This window comes from Hibiscus syriacus, unplaced genomic scaffold (assembly GCF_006381635.1).
Source record: "Hibiscus syriacus cultivar Baekdansim isolate YM2019G1 unplaced genomic scaffold, ASM638163v2 tig00116962_pilon, whole genome shotgun sequence".
Classification (NCBI taxonomy): Eukaryota; Viridiplantae; Streptophyta; class Magnoliopsida; order Malvales; family Malvaceae; genus Hibiscus; species Hibiscus syriacus.
The window spans coordinates 429,481-453,373 of NW_024063488.1; the positions used below are offsets into that span (position 1 = coordinate 429,481).

Consider the following 23,893-nt stretch of genomic DNA (forward strand, 5'->3'; position numbering starts at 1 on the left):
AGTAAAAGGGAATCAAATGAACATGGCTTCTCAACAACTCATAATGCATCAAAAGATGAATATGAAATAAATAAATAAATTATAGAAACATCAACAATGCGCTCAAAATTAGTGGGGAAAGATGTGAATTTCTTCACGCAAATTTTTTGGGACAAACTAAATAAACAGTCATTAATGTTTTTCTTTTCTCCATTGATATTTCAAAACTAACGATTTGATCATTAATGTTATCGATTTATAAGAAATCTTTATAAGCACGACAATGGCGATAGCTATGGAGATGCATGATGTGAAAGGAGAGTGGTGAAGGCCATTTCTTGTGTGAATTTGATGCTGGTTTTGAATGAGATTGATGACCATTCTTTAAATCCTGAGAGAATGCTCGAGAGGTTTCTAAGATGAATTATCATTCCAAGTTAACTGTTAACCCAGGTAATCTGCTTGGTCTTTAAGTTACTTTGATGATTGCTAATACGTTTTTAACTGCGACAATTCCAGTTTACGATGGTTGAGATTAGAGGTGCACAAAAAATCCGAATATCCGATTTTGTGTAAAAAATATCCGAAACCGGATTTGGGAAAAACCAGTTTTTTTTAAACCGGATCGGATATTTTAAAACCGGATAGTATAACCGGTTTGAGAAAAAATTGGATGACCGGATTTTTTACCGGATTAAAAACCGGTTTGAAAAAAACCGGATAAAAAACCAGTTTTTTATCCGGGAAAAAATTCGGTCTGGGGTTTAAAAAATTGGATGACCGGATTTTTTACAGGATTAAAAACTAGTTTTTTTAAAAAACTAGTTTTTTTTCAAACCGAAACCGGTTACACCGGTTACATCATCCGGCCCTCCAAACCGGTTATGATCCAAACCGATTTTTTTATAAACCGATTTTTTGGCTTAGTGAAAAAACCGGATCGGTTATCCGATCCGGATCGGATTTAAATCCGACTATGTGCATCTCTGGTTGAGATCAAGGTAGGGTCTTCTACCATCTTTTCCGTGAAACCTGATCTAAAATAAAGTTGTGTTTTTCAAGGATTTAATGGACCATTTGTGTAAGCTGGCTTTACATTTACATCCTTGTTTCCTTTTCCTCTATATGTTAAAATTAATTCAATTCGATTATGAATTTTCTTATATATTTTGGTTCTCAATGATTAAATGAATAGTTATTATTCTTAGAAGTCTTGGGTTCAAGCATGACGCTTATAAGGGTGTTTGAGCTTTCATTGTCAAATGATCGAGAGCCTTTCTAACATATACTACCGTATAATCACAAAAATAAAGTGATATCCTTAAAAAAGATAGCCTCCCAAAAATATAATAGGGTTTTACCAAGAAAAGAAAAGCACTATTTGGATTCTCTTTCTTAACCAGATAATCCCCCTAATATACAAAGGGAAGGGTAAGCAATAGAAATCACTTGCCTTATCCCCCATTCACTCTTCTTCAACTCCTTTAAACTATGCATATATGACTACATATATAGCATGCACTTCTCAATGGCGAAACCTTCACTTTACACAAGTTGGCACCAAGCACCTTGAAAAGAAGCTCAGTACTCTCTTCTGCATCAAAATAAAATACCAAAATATTAATAACGCACACAAATTTTTCAGACATGGACACATCTAGAGATGGACCTACCGGAGCCATGACCCACACATATCTTGATGAAACAAAAAAATAGAATATAATTCTAATATATATATATATATATATAAGTTACTTTAAAAAATTATATTGGCCTAATTGATATATTTTTCTAGATTCCATTTAAAAATATATAATCATGATTATATTTTTAAAATAAAATATATATACAAATTATATTAGACAAATTTTTATTATATTTATATTAGCCCATCGAATAAAATTCTATGTATTCATCACTACCTATACCTACAAACATAGTTGCTCAACTTAAATCATTTAAAAAAGTTAAACATTTTATTTTACTACCGAAATAATTTAATGAATTCTCAACCATTCATATTAATGGTTAATGGGAGAGTGGAGGGACCTTTCTGGGTTTAGCTTGAAGGAGGTGGGGTGAGATTTTATAGAGATCTTCATCAACGGGTTTGGGCCTTGGCCTTGGCATAGGAGCCCGTTCTTCCCACCTTTGCTTTTTATCTTCTTTGACATGTGATTGTCTTGCTCTTCCCTGTAAAATCTCCATTAATCATTACCAAGAAAACCCAGATTTACTATCATCATCGTTTTAATATAATTAAAAAAATCAGTTTTGGTAATAAGGAGTGGTTATTCATGGAATCCACTCGCATTAAATTGACTTTAGAAATGACAAGATTTTGGTCCCCACCGGAAAGCAGTTTCTTTCTTGATTATGGTAATACTATGAATTTTCCTCTTCTTTTTCCGTTTTGACATTTTTCATGAACAATTCAATGCATATACCCTTTCACGCGCATCGACACTGCCCAAGTTCATTATGAAAAAACAGAAGAATCTCAAATGCACATGCAAACAAACAAAAAACCCAGAAATCAGATTTCTAAAAGGAAAAGAAAATGCAAGTCTAAACTTGTTGTTCTTAGTTGTTACCCTTGAGCGAGGAATCATAATCACGGCAGGTGTAACGACGTCGTTTTGATAGAGATCACCGGCGACGTAGAAATCCCGATCCTGAGAGTAGGTGTAACGAAGCAAGCCAGCTTGTCGAGCTGATTCAAAACGCCGAGTAAAAGGGAGATCGTTGTTCCAGTCCCAGCTACCGAAGGCTGGAACACGGATCCTCCTGTAGTAATCCTAAAACCCAAAATCAAAAACTTCAAATTATTTCATCCCAAAATCAGAAATACAACAAACACGATGAAATGAAACCCAATTCACTTACATCCATACTGTGTTGGAAATGGAGAGTGAGTCAGAGTGAAAACTCGGAACTCAGAGGATTGACCTGCCTTTTTTCCAAAGGCTGAAGAACTCGAGATTGAAGAGAGACTCTAAAATTTGAGTTTTCTCTTTTCCTGATTTGTTTGCTCGTGGGAGCCTGCAGTTTTAAACAAGGGAATATCGATGAAAGCAGTAAAATCTCCCGTTGGCGTTTGGTAAAAACTAAAGGTTTATTTTATAAAATTTGGTACTTGAATTTGATAATTTTTTAAATTGGTACACCAACTTATGGAAAATTTAAATGGATATTTATTTTAACTTAGCATTTCAACAATCAATTGTATTGTTGATATGATATTGATCGATTAAAATGACGATGTGGTTCAAGTAGGAAGTCAAATTTTAATTGGTTGTTCAAATATCACTTTAACACCAAGTATCAATTAATTTTTTTTTACAAATTTATGTGCTAATTTAAAAAATCCTTTCAAATTGAAGTATCAATTTGAGATTAAAAATTTTAAAGTATTTATTTAAGAAGAAATGTTAAATTTAGATATCAATTTGTATAATAACCCACTCATCTAGGTTTCACTGTTCACAGTGAGAAATGCAGTGACAAAGATGTAAAAGACAAGCTAAAAGAAGAGGTAAAAGCCAAGATTAGGTCGCTTATTTTTTACAATTATCCTTTATATATATATATAATTTATTTATATTTTTTAATTAATTAATAACGTACACATCCTGTAAAAGTAGTTACTCAAATATAACTATTTAAATAATATCCTCGGAGGCGAAACGTAAGCTAGACTAGAGGGGCCATGGCCCCCTCAAAATTTAAAAAAATTCTAATTTTGATTAAAATTTAGGAAAAATTTATATTTGGCCCTCTCAAAATTTTAGAAATTCAAACTAAATTTTATTTTTTTAATATTCTTAATTAAACCCGCTCTCATAATTTTAAAAATTCTCATTAAGCCTCTCAAAATTTTTAAAATTGTAGTTAGAACCTAATTTTTGTGGAAAAATATAAATGAAACCCTTCAAAATTTTTAAAAATCTTAATTTAAACCTTTAGATTTTTTAAAATTTTAAGCTGGCCCCCAAATTCTATCACCAAATTTCACCACTGAGTATCCCTTATATTTTTAGCTTTAAAATGGCCTTAAGTCCTGGTTTGTCCCTTATCAAATGTATGTTCCAATGATTCGGATCTTGTTTTTCCTTTTGTTTCGTTTTGGAGTACTTTTGGTTTTAGTCCTTCTATTATGCTGAGTTTTGTAATTTAATCCCTCTCACTTTGTTAAATTTATTATCTCTACCTTCATAATGTTACTTGTAGATTTAAATTTATAACACAACTAAAGTGATAGCATGAATCATTTTATTATTCAGTCACATAATTAAAAATACATATTTAATTTTAAATATGGTCCATAATAGGTCAAAATTGAAAAAAACTATACATATTTAATTTTAAAATTGGTCAATAATAATCTTTTAAAATCCGTCGTTGGAATTAATGTAAAGCAACAGAGACCATACGAGAGTGCAAGTTATGGAAGGTAACAGTGTTAAAGTTAAAACTGCAGAAGACGCAGTGAAATAGAAAAGTAATAAATGTATTACAGAAAATGACAAGTGCTTTGTGGTCTTTGCTTTTACCATTTTATTTCATTAACCCTAAAATTAAATACTAACCCTTTTGTTTTGCTTCCATAATTGTAATAATTACCATCGCTTTTTACCCTTATTAAAAGTTTACCAATGGTGAAAAAGAATCATATTCTTACACCATAAGAGGATAAAAGGCAGAAGTAGGGCAGGGCAGGGTAGATTTGAGCTGAACCAATTACCACTTCTTCACACTAATATCAAACTTTAAGAATCAAAATTTATAAGATGTCCCTTTTCCCTTTTGATGGAAATGCATTTTATTTTATTTTATCAATCTCATATTTGAGTTGTTTTTAATTTTTTATTTAAAACTTATATAAAAATAATTATAATGATATTTATTTAAAAATTACATGAATACATATATTTAATGCTAAATGAAGTTAAAAGTGTGAGAATAAAATAGAGTATAAAAGGTATAGATACACAATCTGTTGTCAAGTGTGACAAGAGAGGGAAGGAAGAAAGAGGTGGGGCGCTAGCACTTGTTTACATCATTTTCTCTTTTAATTTGTCTTTCATTCTGCCTTAACATGAATCACAACTATAGTAACTGGATTGGTTCAAGTAGTAAGCAACTTGATATCGTTTAAATATATCTCGAGTTCGAGTCATTGTGTATGCAGAAGATCCTCACTGAGAGACTCACCCATCAAAGCTAAATGTACTACTCGAGTCAATCCAAATTAGTTAAGACAAAATCTTGAGAATCGGGAAGGAAAAAAATATGAATCACAACTATCACCATCTTTTCCATTTCTATATAACCTTATTTGCCTCTCAATTTCTTATAAAATTAACACCAAACTTATTTGTGCTTTAAATTAGCTAATATGGTATCCGATTGTTCTTTTTTTCTTCTTAATGGAACGCTTTCAGGCAGTTAAGCATAAGACATAAGCACCAAAACATGAGTTTATATAATTAAAAAATAATTACTATTTAATAAAATTGTAATAGCGTCTTGGAGCTTAAATTTAAGAAGTTATATTTATATTTTTTAATAGAATCCGTTAATTTTATTTAAAATATAAAATATCTAAATTATAACGAAGGTTTACAACTATAATCGTAAACTAAACATATAATAAAGATAACAACTAGGTTTGTAAACGAAATTGAACGAACACAAATAAGATTATGTTTATGTTCATTTGGTTAACTTTAACCGAACAAATGAACGGACACAACAACTAAACAAACATAATTTCTTGTTCGTGTTCATTCATCAATGAATGTAGCGTGTTCTCGTTCGCTCGTGTTCGTTCTTTAAAATGATAAACAAAACACAAACAAACATAAACGAACATAAACCACAACATTGATGATTTGATGTGAATTAAATGTTAGTTTTTGTTTGGTTTCGTTCATTGGAACAATGCATACCCATCAGATTCCCAAGAATCTATTTTTTCTAATCCCAATGCATATTCACTCCCAATAAGAAAAATGAAAAGGAAAAGAAAAAAAAAGATTCACTCAATCTGTTGTCAATTGTGATTTAGTCTTTTCTATATAATTCTTTTATGTTATCTCATTGTATTATTATTCTATTTTCAGTTTTGTTTTTCCCCCTAACATCTTATTTGTTAGTTCCGTGTTATTTTCTATTAAAAATGTTTAATTCAGTTAAAGCATATCACATATAAACTTAAAAGCCATTTAAAATTAAAAAAAAAACTCATAAAAATAAAATTCCCTGATGATATCAAAACAAAATCTAAAAAATTCTCTAATTTCCAAAATTTGTATTTTTATTTTCAAAAGATTATTACAATTAAATATTTTTTAGAAATTAAAAACCCATGAAATTGTTAAATTTTTAAAAAAAAACATCAATGTTTTTAAAATTTTCATTAAATGGGACATATTTAAATCGGATTGTGTGATATTTTTTTTTAAAGAAAAACAACAATTGAGAGATAAAATAATAATAAAAAACAATTAAAAATGCATACATAAAACAAAGTAAAAATTATATGATAGACTAAACACCGGTAGGACTAATGGGATAAAACACTAAATTTATTAAATAAGGTCAAGAGTTCATATTCTGATATTTGTGAATAGACTAAATTGAGTTAAGAGGACCTCTCTCATAATACACATCTATAAAATCTATCTAAAATAATTAATCAATAAATCAGATATCGATCGTTGAATATAACTATATAATATGAAAGTAAATATATATTAAGGCATTTGAAAACAAAAACATGTCCCTGCTCTTAAAGAAAACTGAAACTAAAAGGAGTCGAAAGAATCGCAAGGTTCCATAAATACAACTGTTATACACGAATTCTCTCTTTATATATTCCCTATATTCTGTCATGAATTGTTCTGACGTGCTCTGAAACAATACAATTACAACACATTCCCTCTGCTATATCTTTTCGGGGTTGGTATATACTGCCATCACTTTTTGCTCGTCTCATTCCCCACATTTCACATCGTTCTTCTTCCTCTACGTAGCTCAACGAATCAATTAATATCAGATTTGTCAATCTGGCTCGTTAAATTGATTTTAAATTTTATATTTAGGGTTTTAAATGACGAATCGTCATTTTAAATTCAAGTCGATTTCATGCTCAGATTGTCTCGTTCTTTCAAGATTAAGTTAGTTTTTTAGGTTCAAGTTATTTCATGTTGTTAAATTTTTAAATTTGGATCAAGTTTGATTTTGATTAGTTTGAGTTCGAATCGTTTTGAGTTGTTTGTTCAAGTCATTTGGATTTTAATTGTCCACATTCAATTTGCTATTAGCTTGGATTAAACGGTTTTTGAATATTAAAAGTTTTATATTTGTTGATAGAAGAAATGAGATTGTGACTGCTTTAAACGATTTAATGCTTATAATTTGGACGGAGAATCATGGCTGGTGGTACTAATAAGCTGAAGAAAATTATATACAATGTACAGGGAGATAGATCAAAAGAGAGGCAGTGTGTGAGTGGAAAAAGATCATTTCTTCAGTTTTGTATGAAGTTTATATATGGATTTTTGGTGCTGGTACTAGACCTAGGGTGATGGTAATTATTTATCGGTAGACAATGTGAATAGACTTGGCCTTCATATAATAAATTTGATAGAGATGAGATTGACAACAATCAACTCAGAAGACTATAGCTATCCGGAGGATATATTTAGAGGCTTTTAGGAACTTTAAAGATCTCGATAGACGAGAGATCAACAACGAAGTTGCTATTTATGGAGGAGCTATAACAATGCTCAAATCAAATCAGATAGATGTATAAATTTTGATACTTAGGTTTGATATTCGTATGCAACTAGGGATGAATATTTTACTCGAATTCAAAGGATTTTGACCCGATCCAATTGAATTAATTTTTTATTTGGAAAATTAAGCTTTGGATTGAGTTTTTGAAGGGTGGGAACGAGTCAAGTTTAAATTTAGGGTGAAAAAAATTGACTTGATCTGAAATAATATTAAATTTCTCCTTATATATTTAGGGATATTTCAATAATACAGTTTCCTATATATATATATTTCAGTTAAGTCATTTAGTATAATAAAAAAGAATTATATATATATTCACTTCGGACAGGATCAAGTGCGATTTTTGACTTAAAAAATCATGTTGAATTTCGGTTCGGATGGGTCCTCCTAAACTCGAATCGAGTCGGATAAGAGTAGAACGATTTTTATTTTAAGGTCAAATTTTGATGTGCTAAAAACCCGATCCGACCCATGATCATACCTATACATAATATTATATTTTTTTATGAAATTAGTTATTTTAAAATAATTAGACATTTAATTTTAACATAAATATTATCAGAGTATAAGGTAATATTTGTTCAATGATAATTCTCAACCTCTCGACATTAACCGCTCATACCCCTGACATCTATGGTGTTCGAACCCGAGTCCTCAAGGAATAACAATAATTCTTTTACCACAGAGGCCACTTGGTTCGTGCATTATCAAATTATATCTAAATCGATAAAATAAATAAAAATAAAAGATAGGATTGAATAACATTTACATATGAACCAAATCAAATTATAATTAAAATAATCTTTCCATAAAATTAAGATTTGAATGATTGTAATTTTTTATTTTTTAAAATATTTTTTTAATAAGTAGATATATTATATTTATAAGAAAAACATTGAGATTCAAACTCAATAATATAGAATAATATAATCATCAATTGATAAATTTATTTTGGACTAAAAATTGAAGTATATTACAACTTGAACCAAAACACTATCATTGGGATGGAATGGAAAATGGTTGAAAACATCTTGGAGGCCCAAAGTGGATTTGTCTTAGTCCACTTTATTTGGATGCAAGCCTCCTTCACTCTTATTGGGAGAGTGTTCTTGCAAATCCATGGAATTTTTAACATCAAACCTATATATATATATATAAATAAAATAAAATAAAATCCAGGTTTCAGATATATTCCAATACCCCAAGGTAGAAAATGTTGCAGAGCAGTGTCTTCTTCATAATCCCTCCTTGTTCGTCTCCAAATCTTCCTTCAACCTCCATTCCCTTCAACCTCTCTCCTCCCCACTTCCACTGGAACCTAAAACAACCCAACATAAAGAAGCAGCAACTCTTCTGCCGCGTCTCCTCCAGCTATGAAGTTGGTGGAGGCTACCCTGATGAAGAAACCCAGAACCAACATGTTCAAGGCACCCAAAACCTCAATTCCTCTCAGTATGATGATTTACTCAAGGGAGGAGACCAAGTCATTTCTGTTCTTGAAGAAATTATTACCCTTGTAAGCTCCCCCCACTCTTTTTTTCTGATTACTCCCATACCATCTCTTGTAGGATGCTTTGATTTGTTCTTGATGGAATGCTTGTTTTAATGGTATTAATAGTACGTCTTTAGAAACAGTTCAGGCTTTTGGCTATGAACCAATCAATCATTTAGCTAATAATCTTTAGAAAATTGAATCCCTCTTCTTTGTTCTACACAAAGACTTTAGTGATTAGTGAATTGCATCTTTATGTTCACTATCTGACGTGCAACGTTGGTACAGCTGGAAGATATGAACATGGATGAGGCGTCCGAGGAGGTGGCTGTTGAATTAGCTGCACAAGGAGTAATTGGGAAAAGGGTGGACGAAATGGAATCAGGGTTCATGATGGCTCTTGATTACATGATCCAAGTTGCTGAAAAGGACCAAGATGACAAGGTACTGCAACTTTATTTGTGCCTTTGCCAGACTTGTTAAGGTTTAGGTGTACAATATTTATTTTGAGAAATATATCTTGTAAGCTTTCGGATTTGTTCACAATTCGGTCTTTTAGTTGTGTTTTGGGATGTAAGATGACTAAAATGCTGAAACTTCGCTGAAAATAAGAATTTTAGCATGGGTTTGAAAAACTTGATTTGAAGAATAATTGAACTTGATGATTGCTTATTCCATGAACTACTCTTCTGTCAACGTTATCTTGTTTGTATCCAAGACCAAATTATAGTGTTTCCATGTTGCCAACTTATGAGCTATTAGCAGAACCATGTAGTAACACTCACCATTGTGGTAATTTGGCTCTTTTTATGGAATTTCTAACATCATTTAAAATTAGTTGAAGGTTCCATCTCCCTTCTTTGTAGTCCTTTCCCTTGATATAGGATTTCGAAAGTAATAGCAGCTGAGAACTGCTTCTAGTTACCATTAGTGTTTCATTTAAGTTTATCCGGATCATTTAAATCTCCATATAGTTTTTTTTGCATGTGTTTTGCTTGTTGGTTTGAGATTGCTACCCATCGTTTTGCTAGTTTTTTTGCGTCACATTCATCTCTTTATAGTTAATTCTTTTTCTCATAAGAATAAATTCCAAATTGATTTTCTTTTATTCAGCGAAAGTCACTGCTTGAGGTGATTAAGGAGACCGTGCTAGCACATCTCACAAAAAAATGTCCCCCACATGTAAGGAAGTCCCCCGAGGCTCAATCCGGGCTGTTCCTGATTCAATTTTAGCACAAAGTTAATCATATTACTTGACATGAACCAAATGATAAGTTTTTTTTTTCTTGCTCAAGGTTCAAGTGATTGGACTTCTCTGTAGAACACCCCTGAAAGAAAGCAGACATGAGCTACTACGTCGAGTTGCTGCTGGCGGTGGTGCTTTCAAAAGTGAAAATGGCACCAAAGTTCATCTTCCTGGAGCAAATCTAAACGATATAGCAAACCAGGCCGATGATCTGCTAGAGGTATATATATAAAAATCTTATAATGAATCATGCTTTCAGATATTGTTTGTTATTATTGAATTTGTATAAGTTGATAGATGCTTGAGCTTCCAGGAGATTATTGCATCTTCATAAGCATTTCTGGGTACTGATTGAGTGTATTTTAATTTGTAAATTAAGTTGCTTCCATACACTGACATATGTCAGCTATATGTCAGCTTCTATATAGGCTAGCAAACAGACTGCAATTGTTTATGCATTTGAGTATAGTGTTATTTTCCTTGAGACAGTGTTATGTTAAAAAAGTAGCCATTCACCGGATCGACATGCAAAATTATGTTGTATGTAACTTCATATATGACTCAATGAATAAAAAACAGCATCTTGAACTATAAATCACACGATAATTTCAACAATTTCAACTTAAAGTTTTTTTATTTCACTATTTATGAATTTAAAATTTTCAACCTTCATTGCAGTCATTGCTTCTTATAATATGAAGATTTCCAAGTTATGTTTAGTTTCGGTTTGTTTTTTGGTAATAATCCAACTTTACCTGGGTGACTAGCTTGGCATTGGGCTATTGCCTAGGTGAAAGAGCACATTAATTTTACTGTGAAGGGGATATGTCGAATTCAGCCTGCGAAGTTACATATTTCCCTAATTGTTATTTAAAAAGGAGGCAAGACACCCTTTTGACTAATACTTTGTTTCAATAAAAAAATGGTGAGTGACAAATATTCTAAACTTAAGGTGGGGAATTCTGCTCAGAGCTACAATTATGAAACCATTTCTTTTGGAGCCTTTCCTTTACCTTTGCATGGGCTTTAGGATATAGAATAAAATGTTGAAAAACATTTGTTTCCTGTTACCATTTTTATCTTATCCTGCTTTTGTTAGACCATAATTGGGTGGGGCATATTTCTGTTAGTTTTTTTATTGCATTGCTGAGGCTTGCTACATTCTTAGTATGTAAAATTATTTTTCATTATAAATGGTTTTTCAGACAATGGAAACTCGGCCCATTGTTCCAGACCGGAAACTACTTGCAAGACTTGTCTTGATCAGAGAGGAAGCTCGAAATATGATGGGAGGTGGAATACTCGATGAAAGAAATGACCGCGGTTTTAGTACTCTTCCTGAATCAGAGGTGTGCATGATTGCATTTATGTAAAACTAAAATTGATACACTATGCTAAACTGCAAACTTAAAAGCTATCGAAAGTTGTTGGAGAGGGCCCCAACCTGGATAGTGCCACAACAGGTGTCAAACCAAAGCGATCTGGGAGTTAATCCCATCTAACATTACAATTTAAGCGAAGGCTTGCGTGGCAACTGTGAATGGAGGGCTACATGATGGACAGTGAAATCAGAGTGAGAAGCAATGAACATTAAAAAAACACCAAAACATACCCACACAGAATATGATACAATTTAATAACGAAATAAGTTGTTGATGATCCTCTTAGTCCTATAAATCAAATATACTTTAGTTTTCATTATATTGGCATTTCAATGATCATTGGCATTATTCTGACCTTATCAATGCAGGTTAACTTCTTGACAAAACTTGTAGCGCTGAAACCTGGGAAAACTGTCCAGGAAATGATAAGAAATGTAATGTTAGGGAAAGATGAAGGTGCAGACTACTCTGACACTGATGAAGAAGCTAATTCTGGTAGAACGAGACCCCGAGGAATTGCAGGAAGGGTTAGTTTTATGTTCATTTATATACTTTCTTTTGTTTATTAAAATATGGCTGGAATGGCTGATGTGTGCAAAGTCATCGAAATTCTATTTCATTCACTCTCATCTTGTCATGGTAACCAGGGCAGTGTTACAGGGAGAAAACCACTTCCTGTTCGTCCCGGCATGTTTCTTGAGACTGTCACAAAGGTATTATTTCAAATACACTTTTAGGCAACATAATTTTCACTTGATCGAAGTACCTCATGGCATGCAAAGGGGTGATTGCCTTTTTGCTACTTTCAAGATCAGCAGTAATGGACTCTGTTTGTTTGGCGTTTCTAGGTTTTGGGTGGTATATATAGTGGAAATGTCTCTGGCATAACAGCACAACATTTAGAATGGGTAAGTTATCTTTTACCTTGCCTTCTTGGTAACTCCTGAAATCGATCCCATACGTTAGATTCGACTGCAGAAATCAATAACATCTGCTATTTCTCGTTTCTTAGAATCTTTTATTCTTTTCTTTGAACTCTCGTTGACAGTTTAATTAGAGTTCATTCATGTGATTATAATACCTTTGCATACTATACATGGTGCATCTTTTATAGATCAGCCTAAAGACTAATGGTGTTCGGTAATTGATTGGGAACTTTGAAGTAAAATGTAGTCATATATTAACATATTGCCATTCCATTTTCTCTTTTTCTAAATGAGCTAGAATTTGCTACTTCTCATCGAGGACTTCGTGCACGTAAACTTGTAGAACCGTTTTAAGTTTTAACCAGTCATATTCATCACCGTTTCTCCATGGTTCCGTTTATTCATTTCAATCCAGGTTCATCAGAAAACACTTCAAGTTCTTCAGGAAATCGCATTCTAGTTCTTTGAGCAGCATGTACCAGAAGTCAGATTACATCATGGGGCCAATTTCATCCAAGGGGGAGAGTCGATATCGTTAGTAGAGGTAAGAAAATACCGTTCCCAACTACAAAAATATATGTGAAATTAAGTCATTGAGAAATCGAGCAATATTACATGAACATTTGTTACAAGAGCTGCAGTTTACTATTTTGCATTTTCGTAGTGTTTGAGGCCGAAATTTGGGGGAGGGCTCTTGTTTTCCTTTTGAATGAATATGTATTTATCTTGATTGCAGAAAATTGTGTGCTTCAACATTATTCTTTCCTGGTCAGTCAGTTACAAATTTGTGGCTCGAACTACAAGCAAAATAGCAAACCTTAGACAATAACAGTTTTGTTTACCTTGTCAACTTCAACTTCCAACTGAGCTAGATGCATGGGCTTAGGTATGTATTGATTTGTCTAGGGAGCAGGGAAGGATCGAGGGGTGCTGAGGGGACGGTCACACTCCATAAAAGTTTCAAATTCTCATATAATTTATGTACTTTCTTTTGATGATTTAATTTCACATCTACTGAATTTCTAATATACTTCCGAAATGTTTGTACTCCTAATACAAATTCATGCGCCTGTCCCTACTAATATAACTATTCCAACCATTCCCTTCTGCATGCTACCACCGTTTCCCCATCGGTCCATTTATTTCGAGTGACGAGGATGGATTGATCACATTAAATTTGAGTTTAATATTTTGGTGAAGCAGGCAAACCATTAATGTCAATACCTAACCTACAACTTTATATGAAATGAACTATTAATACCAATACAATTACTAAGGTGTCAAAATTTAAATAAAATATTTATAATCATGACATGAGAAAAATGTAAACATAAAGCTAGGGATGACAGCTAGGGCTGTAAACGAGCCGAGTCGAGCTCGAGTATTGTTGAGCTTGACTCAAACTCGAAAAGTTTACAATTAGGCTTGACTCGACTCAAAAACTCAATAGCTAAAAATTATCAAGCTCAGCTCGAACTCAAAATATAATATTGAAACTCAACTCAAATTCGAAAAGGCTCGAACTCAAAAAAAATTCAGGAGCTCGATTGAAGCTCGATTTTGAGCTCGATTCAAGCTCGAACTCAAACTTGAATTTGAACCTATAAAAATCTTATCACATTTAAAAATATATTTTTAAAAATTTATAATTATCAATAATGTATTTTTAATATATTTTTAATAATGTAATTTTAAAAAATCTAAAATTATAATATAACATTTTTTTTGAGTAGCTCGCGAGCTTTTCGAGTCAAGTATTAAGTAGCTCGTTTTAGCTCGTTAAAAATTTGAGTTAAGTTCGAGCTCGAGTCGAGTTCATTCGATTCAAGTATTGATCGAGCTTTGATCGAGTCGATCTCATATAGCTCGCGATCTGTCTCGTCTCATTTACTGCGCTAATGACAACATTATGCGGAGTAATATGTAGACGTCAATAAACCTGAACTGTCTTCTCTCATGCTACCTTCATCATATCGTTCAATCTTAAATTTTTTAAAATAAATATAATATATTGATATATACAGTATGTCATACATCGATATGTACTGTTAAATAAATTATCTTAGTCAAAGAAAGGGAAGATTTAAAAACAAATTAACCTTGTAAAGGGAGGATTTAAAAACAAATAAAAAGGATATCTGTTGTTAGTCTAAATTTGTGAAATTTTTATTTTTTTATTGAAAATATGAGTAATAATATATAAAATAATTGTTTAGTACATTATTATTGAGAAATGGTTTCATAAATAACTTAAAATAATAAGTATTATATCTATTTACTTTTATATTTTGTAAATGATAGAACATATATTTCATAAATACCTTAAATATAATTATTAAGTATTATTATAGTATTTTCAAGTTTTATAAAATAAATAAATAAAATATTAGTTACTATTTTGAGATCAAAACGAAAGGATGCATACGTTTAATCGTTTCATAATTTTAAGTAATTTTGTTGTATGATAATCTAATTTAAGACAATTGTAACTTAAAATGTTATATAAATTTTAGCATTTCTGATTTCAACCGAAAAATTATATTATAGAGTTTAGGGTTTATAACCAAAAATAGTATGAAAAAAATAATATTTTTATTGCAACAAAAAATATTATAAAAAATAATATTTTTTTATTATCCAACCGAAAATATTATACCCTTAATAAAATTAACGATTATAATTGATTTCTACTAATTTTTTTAATTCTTATATTGATAAATTATATTTTAGAATATTTTACGTATATTTTTACAGATGCACTTTCCCTGACGGATTAAATGACAAACTTATTTAATTCTACATTTACTTTTTTACAGATGCACTTTCCCTGTCATTTTAAATGTCAGTCACCTAACCCTGAGGCTGAGGGACGTGCTTATAATAATAATAATAATTAAGATGGGTATTGGGTTATCTAACGGTTACGATTAAACTCGTGATTTTAAATTATACTACATTATAATACATTCATTTTTAAGTTAAAAGAAAATGTAAAAAGTTGGGAAAAAATAATGCATTATTAAAAAAAAAACATTACATGAGAAATGATAAATTAGTGTTTTCTTTAAAAAAAAACTGGAATATTTATATAAAACAATGTATGTGAGAATGAAAAATAGGAAATTTGTAGTTTATAATTTTATGTTAAATACAATTTACATCCTTCATCTCTTATTCTTCCAAAACAAAAAGGATTTTTTTTGTACTTTTTTATCTGAGTTGATTTTTTTTCCATTTTAGGAACAAAATACTTTAAAAAAAAAGTTAAAATAATTATTTAATAAAAAACTAGATACATTTTTAGTATTATACAAAAAAAGTGATATTAATGATTATTTTTCTAAAATAAAATTTTCAAAAAATAAAATAAAAAATATAATAGTTTTGTGACTAATGTTATAATTTACCCTAGAATGAAAGCACAATCTTGACATTGATAGATTTAGAATAAAATATTTACATCAATCAAGTGATCTTAGTAGTAAAAGAATTATTTTTATTCTTCGAGGTCTCAAGTTCGAGCACCATGAATGTAAAGGATGTGAGCGCTCAAAAGAGCACCATGAATATAAGGGATGTGAGTGTTCAATTCAAATGGTTGAGAGTCATCTTTGAACATATATTATCTTATGCGGATATACTTATTCTAGAATAAAAAAAAATTAAAACTCGTTTAATATTATAAAGCCTGAAGTTCCATCTGTGTTTGCCTTCAGTTTATATATAAGCGCACTTGGAGGGTGAAGAAAAGTAAAGAAATAAGGCATGGCAAAGAGTGATGGGGAAGTGAAAGTTTTGGGAACATGGTCGAGTCCATTTGTGATGAGGGCAAGGATTGCCCTTAACATCAAGTCTGTCAATTACGAATTTCTTCAGGAGAGGTTATGGGAAGGTAAAAGCGACCTTCTTCTCCAATCAAACCCTGTTCACAAAAAGGTCCCTGTCCTTATTCATGGCCATAACACTATCTGTGAGTCTCTCATTATTGTCCAATATATCGATGAGGTTTGGTCTTCTGCTCCCTCCATTCTTCCTTTCGAGCCCCATGAACGTGCCGAGGCTCGCTTCTGGGCTGCCCATCTTGATGAAAAGGTACGTTCACAAGGACCTATTCTCTTTTTCTTTGAGAACGTTTTAGTCTTCAATGTTTTATTTTTTTTTATCAAAATAGTTCATGTGAATGAAAATCATTAATTGATTAATAACGTATATTACTAATATGATATTTTTACATATACTTAATTAGTAATGTAACATATGCTACATCATCAATCTAGACACCGTGATACATGCCACATTATCACATTGAATGATGTGATATATGACGCGTCAACAAATAAGTATATATGAAAATTTTGTGTCAGCAACATGAGTTGCTCGTTAATCAATTAACGATTTTCATCCAATAGGTTTATTTTGACAAAAAATTAAAATATTGAGAGTTAAAATACTCTAATAAAGAATAGAGTCTAAAATAATCATTTTATCTAATAGGTTTATTTTGACAAAATATTAAAACATTGAGAGTTAAAATAGTCTAAATAAAGAATAGAGTCTAAAATAATCATTTTAACAAATATTGTGAGCAAATATTGGGGTTTAATTGTTTGGTATGTATTGTAGTGGTTCCCTTCAATGAGAGCAATTGGCATGGCTGAAGGGGAGGATGCGAGGAGAGCAGCAATAGGGCAAGTGGAGGAAGGGCTGGTGCTGCTGGAGGAGGCATTTGGTGAGTGCAGCAAAGGGAGGCCGTTCTTCGGAGGCGATCGAATCGGATATCTCGACATCGCATTCGGGTGCTTTCTAGGCTGGCTAAGAGTGACAGAGAAGATGACCGGGATCAGGCTGCTTAATGAAACCAACACTCCTCATCTGCTTAAGTGGGCGCACAGGTTCTGCTCTGATGATGCCGTTAAGGATGTCATGCCTGAGACTGAAAAGCTTGCGGAGTTTGCCAAGATGATTATGGGCAGAATGAGAGGAGCTGGCAAATCTTGAGTTGGTTTAAGTTTGAATAAGAAATTGACAAGAAGGCATTTGGTGGATCTTTTACCATATTTTATATGTAATTTGTACTTGTCGTTTTTCTAAATAATGTGACCATTGGATCCATCTCTTTAAAATGTTGGTTCCCTTTCATCATCATCATTACACTAAAGAAGATGTATATTTGCATAGGGGTAAACTATATATTTAATTACGTAATTATTTCACAGTTTCATTTTGATAACTCAACTATTTCTAAAAAAAATCATATTCAAAATCTTGTTTTGATCATTCACCGTTAAAAAATAAATATAATCGCTAACGTGATAATTTTTCAATGATAATGTGGTATTATTTTATGATGACACATCAATATCACTGTTAATTTTTTAACTGTAGGTGACTAACATGAAACCAAAACATAACTTTAATATGATTTAAAAAAATGACTAAAATGGAATTACGGTAATAAATGGATAAAAATACGTAGTTTACCCGTTTGTCCGTCAGTATAGGTGTTGTTTAAGATGATCAAAGTTAAGGCGGGTAGCTTGAATTCTAATAAAACATTTATTTTTAAGGCTAAACTACTTATTTGGTCATACAATTATGAGATCAATTCTATTCTAACTATAAAATAAAAAAAATATGAATTAAATCATTAAACTTTCATTTTATTATCAATCAAGTCATCTGTACTTAAAATTTTAACAAAAATACTGATATGGCTTATGATATGACTTCATATAATAACAATTTTAATCCTCAAAATTTATGTATCTATTAATTTGATCTCAATTCAAAACAATTCAATAAATTTGACCTTTCGTATTTAGAAGTTCCATCAATTTAGTCCTAATTATAGAAAGTGGGTATGTAAAATATAATTTATTGATATTCTCTTATTTTCTTCATATTGAACCCAATACCATATATCCCACCAATTTTTCATCATATTTACGTATTAAAAAAATAATAATAATAACAACAAAGACGAAAACTTATCGGTTGTGGCACTACATTGCCCCTTCGATCGACGCCTTGTGTCCACCATTTCGAGAATTCAATAAAGCTTAACCTCAGATTTTGCTTAATCAACAACGAAAATCTTCCTGCCTAACAAGTTTTTCACTAATTCTAATCGTAAATTTCCTCTCTTTGACACTAATCCCCCAAGAATTTCTCTCAAATCAACCTAAACACTGATAATTTCAAAAGTTTGATCCCTAATCACAATGTCTTATCAGATTTATTTGTAAAAATCTTATTAAAATGTTCTATAATTTGTTTTCACTCATTCAAGATACATACATTTTCTTTAGACGCAAGCCTCCTATGATGTGAAACACAATTGTGCCACTGCCAAATGGAACCAGACGGCTTTGTTCACTCACATCTCCTCAAAGCAGCTACACTTATCGGAATGAAACCAGCAGGAGAAACAAGAGCATCTACAGGAATGTCGAAGGGAGTAACTGGTATTGCTCCTTCCTCAATAATTTGGATTGAATAAGACAGTGCAACTGCAACCGAATAATAGTCGAGCAAACTTTTAAAACAGTATTGTATTGTGCAAATTATATCGAGGCTGCAATCAGGTCTTTTAAGAATGTATTGTTGCTATGACAATCGAGTGAAGATCCGGCATCAGTGGCACTTACCGAGGAGGGGTTGCTTCCATCTCTTCTTCTTTGTGAGCTCTTGGTAGTTCTTCAGGAACAAATCATAGTAACTTCCAGATATCATCATGAATTGACATAAGGGGGGAAACATAAGCAATATGAGGACAATATAATTAAAATCATAAGTAAATGAAAGTACAAACAGAAATATATAAGTTTGTAAATAACCTCTGTGGTAAACACCTCAGGGTCATGTGCAAGCAGTCATATTGAATCTAATAATCACATATTTAGGGACGAAAAGAATCATAAAAACCAATATTGCAAATAGAACCACACTGACTATAATTAATATGATTATTAACAATGCCATTAAAAAGGAATTAAAATAAACCAGAAAGTTGAAAAGTGTTAACCCACCCCCCACTTCGTCCTAGACGGCTTCCGGATTTGTCAAATGCAAGCCCTGATAGAAAAGGAAATTAAATGAGTTTTTGCATGCAATCCCAGCAGAAAGAGAAATGAGGCACAATAAAAAAAAGTGAGATGTATAGATATAGGCAGTCCATGGTTTGCTTCTTCGATTCTCCATTAAGTGTGGGTGTTGAGAATGTTAGTTTTCCCTTCTTTTCATGCTGTTTTTGAGGGAGTTGTATTGACAAGTAGAAATATGAAAATTACAACATAGATTAAACAGTTATATCGAATTCTTCATCGTTTAGGAGACATCGAACAGGAGAATGAAGACAATTACCAGGTAGTATAAATAGATCGAGTGGATCACTTGCTTGCATAACTGCACTGGGAAATTCAAAAATAGTTAGCATCCTTTCTAATTCCAAAAATGCTATATGCAGCATTTGTATTGAAGTAATCCAAGAAACAGGCTAGGGATCATACACCATGTTATGTAAAAAAATTAAAAAATTGAATAATTCGAGACTAAAATGGCAAAGAATTAGTACTTCCTAGAGTGGAAACCCAAAAGGTAACAGAGTATTTTGCTACTTTTATTTTCACAAGAACATGAATCAACTAATGAACATCCTGAAGACAAAAAAGCATGAACTCGACTTGTCTATATTAAATCCACAAGGTGATGTAGTGTTAAGAATATTAATCTTACATATGTTGCTGCAATGGATGAATAATAAAGCAAATATGGTTTATCGGTCTGAAAAACATCTGTTTCTATAAAAAACAAGCATGAGTCATTGATAAAAAAAAAAGCCAGCAACACAAGCAGATGCTTCAATTCCTTGGTCCAATCAGAAGTTGAGAGCTATAGAACTCTGTACCAAAATATTGAATTTGACAGATAAAAAAGGGAAAGGCAACAAAAGCCAACTGATGGCAAAATGTACAATAATATACACCAGTAACAAAATCGATTTGCAATATAGTTTGAAGAAGAAATTGAAATGCAGTGTCTCAGGCTTAGCTTCCCAGTCCACTTCCAATCTTAAATACCAATGCATGCACCCAAAGAAATGATGACCAGACGAGTATCTTTAAGCATACACACTAGTTAAAGGATCAAACAGCTAGGGAACATGAAACAGTTGATGTTATGGACCTAGGCAAGGGAAGAAACACCAATTTAACAAATAATAATAATAAAAGGAAAATAAAATAAGGAGGGGAGAGCACCGTCTTCACGTTGGTTCCCATTAGAATCTACTAAGGCTGGTTCCAAAATGTTCATTGAATTCTCAATAAGATCGTCAACACTGGATATCATCAGCATCTTCATGTTGCTATTCCTGTCCTCCACCCGTGGAACATAAAGTTTCTTCCTCTCTTCAAAGTTCAATACGAAACAGTAAATAAATAAATTAACAATCAAAATCTAAAACTTAACCCAGAAAAAGAAAAAAGAAACAAAACCTTCAGCAGGACTTGACAAAACTTCCGTGATAATCCTTGAGGTATCGACTTCGAGTAAAGCAGGAGAACTTATGTAAGCACATACGTTCTTACTAGCTTTGAACCAGGAAGATTCCACAACAGAATTCTGAATAGCATTATCTGAAGCCCAAGGCAGAAAAATCCCCGATGAGACATATGAACAAACACTAAAAATGCAATCAAAAGTAGAACTTGAATTCACGCGCTTAATTGATATTATATAGCTACCTTCTTGAGATCTCTGATTTGGGTCCATATTTTTTAGAGCTTTGCGTACTTTGGATCTAAGAGATCGTTTTTGTTCGAATATGGGTTCGAGTTCGTGGGAATCGATTCCAACGCAGTCCTTGTTCATGTTGACCATTGTGCGGCTTACGTTAGCGGCGGAGCAGCTGATGGTTGGGGATGGTATGATGTGCGCCACCACAATTGCCGTGCGAATTAGATGAGTGGCTTTGCGGGGAAGGAACATGGTTTGCAGTTTGGAGTTTGGATAGAAATGGATGGCACCCATTTCTAATCTTTAGTGGGTCGCTGTCCGTTGGTCGATGTTGATCTAATCATTAGTGCATGATCTTTAAAGTATACCATTTAAATCGTTTTGGTACTTATTTATTTATTTTGTCCAAATCATGTTATTATTTTAAATTCGAGCAACTATGTTTACAAAGTTGATACATTGTCAACGAATAAAAATAAACATAAATTACATAAATAGTCTCCTGATTATATGATATTATTTTATTGAGTCTCTCAACTATTAAAAGTTATAAAATGATCCCCGATTATATAAAGTTGTTTTGTTGAGTCCATTGAATATTAAAAGTTACAAAATGGTCACCTGACTATTCATTATGTTAAAAAAATAACTAAACATTAACATGCAAACTGATATATGATAATCATTTGAGATTATGAGATTATATTTTATCATATCTTAATCAGCAAGTAAATTCCAACTTAGACTGTCGTCAATCTTTTAACAAAAAATGACAACATAATGAATAGTCAGGTGATTATTTTGTAACTTTTAATAGTCAAGGGACTCAACAAAGCAACTCAACAAAGTAACTCTCTATAGTCATGGGATCATTTTGTAACTTTTAATAGTTGGAGGACTTAATAAAATAGGTTCATATAATTGGGGGACCATTTGTATACTTTACCCTAAAAATGTAACAGATACTATGTAATCACCCAAATTATTCTAAAAATAAATTATCATTTTGGGTAAACTATTCCAAGGACACTAAACTTTTGATTCCATTTTATTTTGACCAGTAAATTATAAAAATTTGTTAATTAGGTCACTAAAGTACACCAAAAATCCCTCTTTTCCGTTGCTTAAGTCTTCCGTCACATGGAAACATCTCTCCTTTTTTTTTTCTTCCTCCGCTTTATGATCTATCATCGTTCACGTCGTTGTCATTCCTGCTATTGTCCAGTGTTTCAATGCTATTGTCCGATCACAAAGCTGAAGGTAAAAATCCCAACTTGCGGTTAATTAAGTTCGTATTTGTATGGTTATATGTGTGTAGTTATGATTTTAGTTTATATAGGTATTATGTGTGAAATATATAAATAATGATTTCAATTCTATTCGAACATTTGGTTAATATGTTATTCGATTAGGTAAATCATGATTAGTTTCATTACGAAATTTTGATATATTTGAGCATCTTAGAATTTACGTGTGATTTATAAATTATGATATCATATGAAAATATGTTAATTGAAATGTCTTATTTGTAAAAACAACCCAAATACTCTATTTGATGTTGATATTGTGAGCTAGTCAGATAATAAAAATGACAACTTTTTACACTTTCGATAATATAATTATTGAACCATTGATTATTAGCTTGATATAATTGATATGTCATATGATTTATAACACTTATGTATAGATTTTTAAAAACTTCAGTCTTTGCAAGGATGAGGGATATGTATATTAGGTTGTGTCCAGGTGATATGATGATGTTTATTATATTCTATTGTATCATATGGATATTTGACAAGGTGGTGAGATCTGAGTATTTGTAGACTACTATTAGACCATTAAGCTAAACCTAATGAAACACACTTAAATGCTATGTTTTATCAAGTAACTTCATGTTTAAGAAATATTATAAAATGGCATGTTACAATTCAATGTCTATTTTCCTCTAAAAGGATCACCTCATATCACATTACACTTCATGTGCATTACCACTAGCAGTGGAACTAATTGATGTTATTCAGAGCATACAAACAGAAACTCCAATTCATTGGTATCCATTCTCTTGACAACGGTTTGTCTGAGATTATAAATTACTAATAAAAATTAGCATTACAAACACATTAAGGGACATCTCAAACAACCAACATACCAAAATCCCCTATTTAAGGTCAAGTAAAACACGAAATCCCACATTTTGATCATCAGGACACCAAACAGAAAAAATGCCTGTTTTTCTTATCCACAATTCAAAATAGAAATAGGGAAAAAGAAAAAGAAGGTCAGATGAAACTAACATATCCTCAGAGCGGGAAAACCACCTTCACACTGG

General features: G+C 31.8%; 4 protein-coding genes across 7 annotated transcripts; 2 read left to right on the forward strand and 2 right to left on the reverse strand.

Moving 5' to 3' along the window:
* Positions 1-1,299: 1,299 nt before the first annotated feature.
* On the reverse strand, positions 1,300-2,986 carry LOC120189970. The gene is made up of 4 exons (XM_039193104.1): positions 2,866-2,986; positions 2,574-2,777; positions 2,029-2,172; positions 1,300-1,573 (listed from the first exon to the last, which is right to left on the reverse strand). The coding sequence occupies exons 1-4, from the start codon at positions 2,869-2,871 to the stop codon at positions 1,520-1,522; spliced, it is 408 nt and encodes a 135-aa protein (XP_039049035.1). The 5' UTR covers positions 2,872-2,986; the 3' UTR covers positions 1,300-1,519.
* Positions 2,987-8,973: 5,987 nt separating this feature from the next.
* On the forward strand, positions 8,974-13,688 carry LOC120190711 (protein PEP-RELATED DEVELOPMENT ARRESTED 1, chloroplastic-like). Its single transcript, XM_039193755.1, has 10 exons — positions 8,974-9,298; positions 9,563-9,718; positions 10,388-10,456; positions 10,570-10,740; positions 11,726-11,869; positions 12,271-12,429; positions 12,550-12,615; positions 12,751-12,810; positions 13,244-13,372; positions 13,565-13,688. Exons 1-9 carry the CDS (start codon positions 8,996-8,998, stop codon positions 13,286-13,288), a joined length of 1,173 nt encoding a protein of 390 aa, XP_039049686.1. The 5' UTR covers positions 8,974-8,995; the 3' UTR covers positions 13,289-13,372; positions 13,565-13,688.
* Positions 13,413-17,951, forward strand: LOC120190712 (glutathione S-transferase U17-like). 2 transcript variants are annotated; one of them, XM_039193758.1, is made up of 3 exons: positions 13,413-13,417; positions 16,592-16,920; positions 17,452-17,951. In XM_039193758.1, the coding sequence occupies exons 2-3, from the start codon at positions 16,594-16,596 to the stop codon at positions 17,824-17,826; spliced, it is 702 nt and encodes a 233-aa protein (XP_039049689.1). In that variant the 5' UTR covers positions 13,413-13,417; positions 16,592-16,593; the 3' UTR covers positions 17,827-17,951. The 2 variants fall into 2 exon arrangements, with proteins under 2 accessions (XP_039049689.1, XP_039049688.1); XM_039193757.1 differs by lacking the exon at positions 13,413-13,417 and having other exon boundaries at positions 16,529-16,920.
* Positions 17,952-18,952: 1,001 nt separating this feature from the next.
* On the reverse strand, positions 18,953-21,900 carry LOC120190005 (5-formyltetrahydrofolate cyclo-ligase, mitochondrial-like). 3 transcript variants are annotated; one of them, XM_039193136.1, is made up of 7 exons: positions 21,573-21,900; positions 21,324-21,464; positions 21,087-21,236; positions 20,191-20,232; positions 19,857-19,902; positions 19,476-19,546; positions 18,953-19,337 (listed from the first exon to the last, which is right to left on the reverse strand). In XM_039193136.1, the coding sequence occupies exons 1-7, from the start codon at positions 21,856-21,858 to the stop codon at positions 19,201-19,203; spliced, it is 873 nt and encodes a 290-aa protein (XP_039049067.1). In that variant the 5' UTR covers positions 21,859-21,900; the 3' UTR covers positions 18,953-19,200. The 3 variants fall into 3 exon arrangements, 1 of the variants encoding a protein (XP_039049067.1); XR_005522590.1 differs by having other exon boundaries at positions 19,305-19,337; positions 19,857-20,112; positions 20,223-20,237; XR_005522589.1 differs by having other exon boundaries at positions 19,262-19,337; positions 19,476-20,112; positions 20,223-20,237.
* Positions 21,901-23,893: the final 1,993 nt, after the last annotated feature.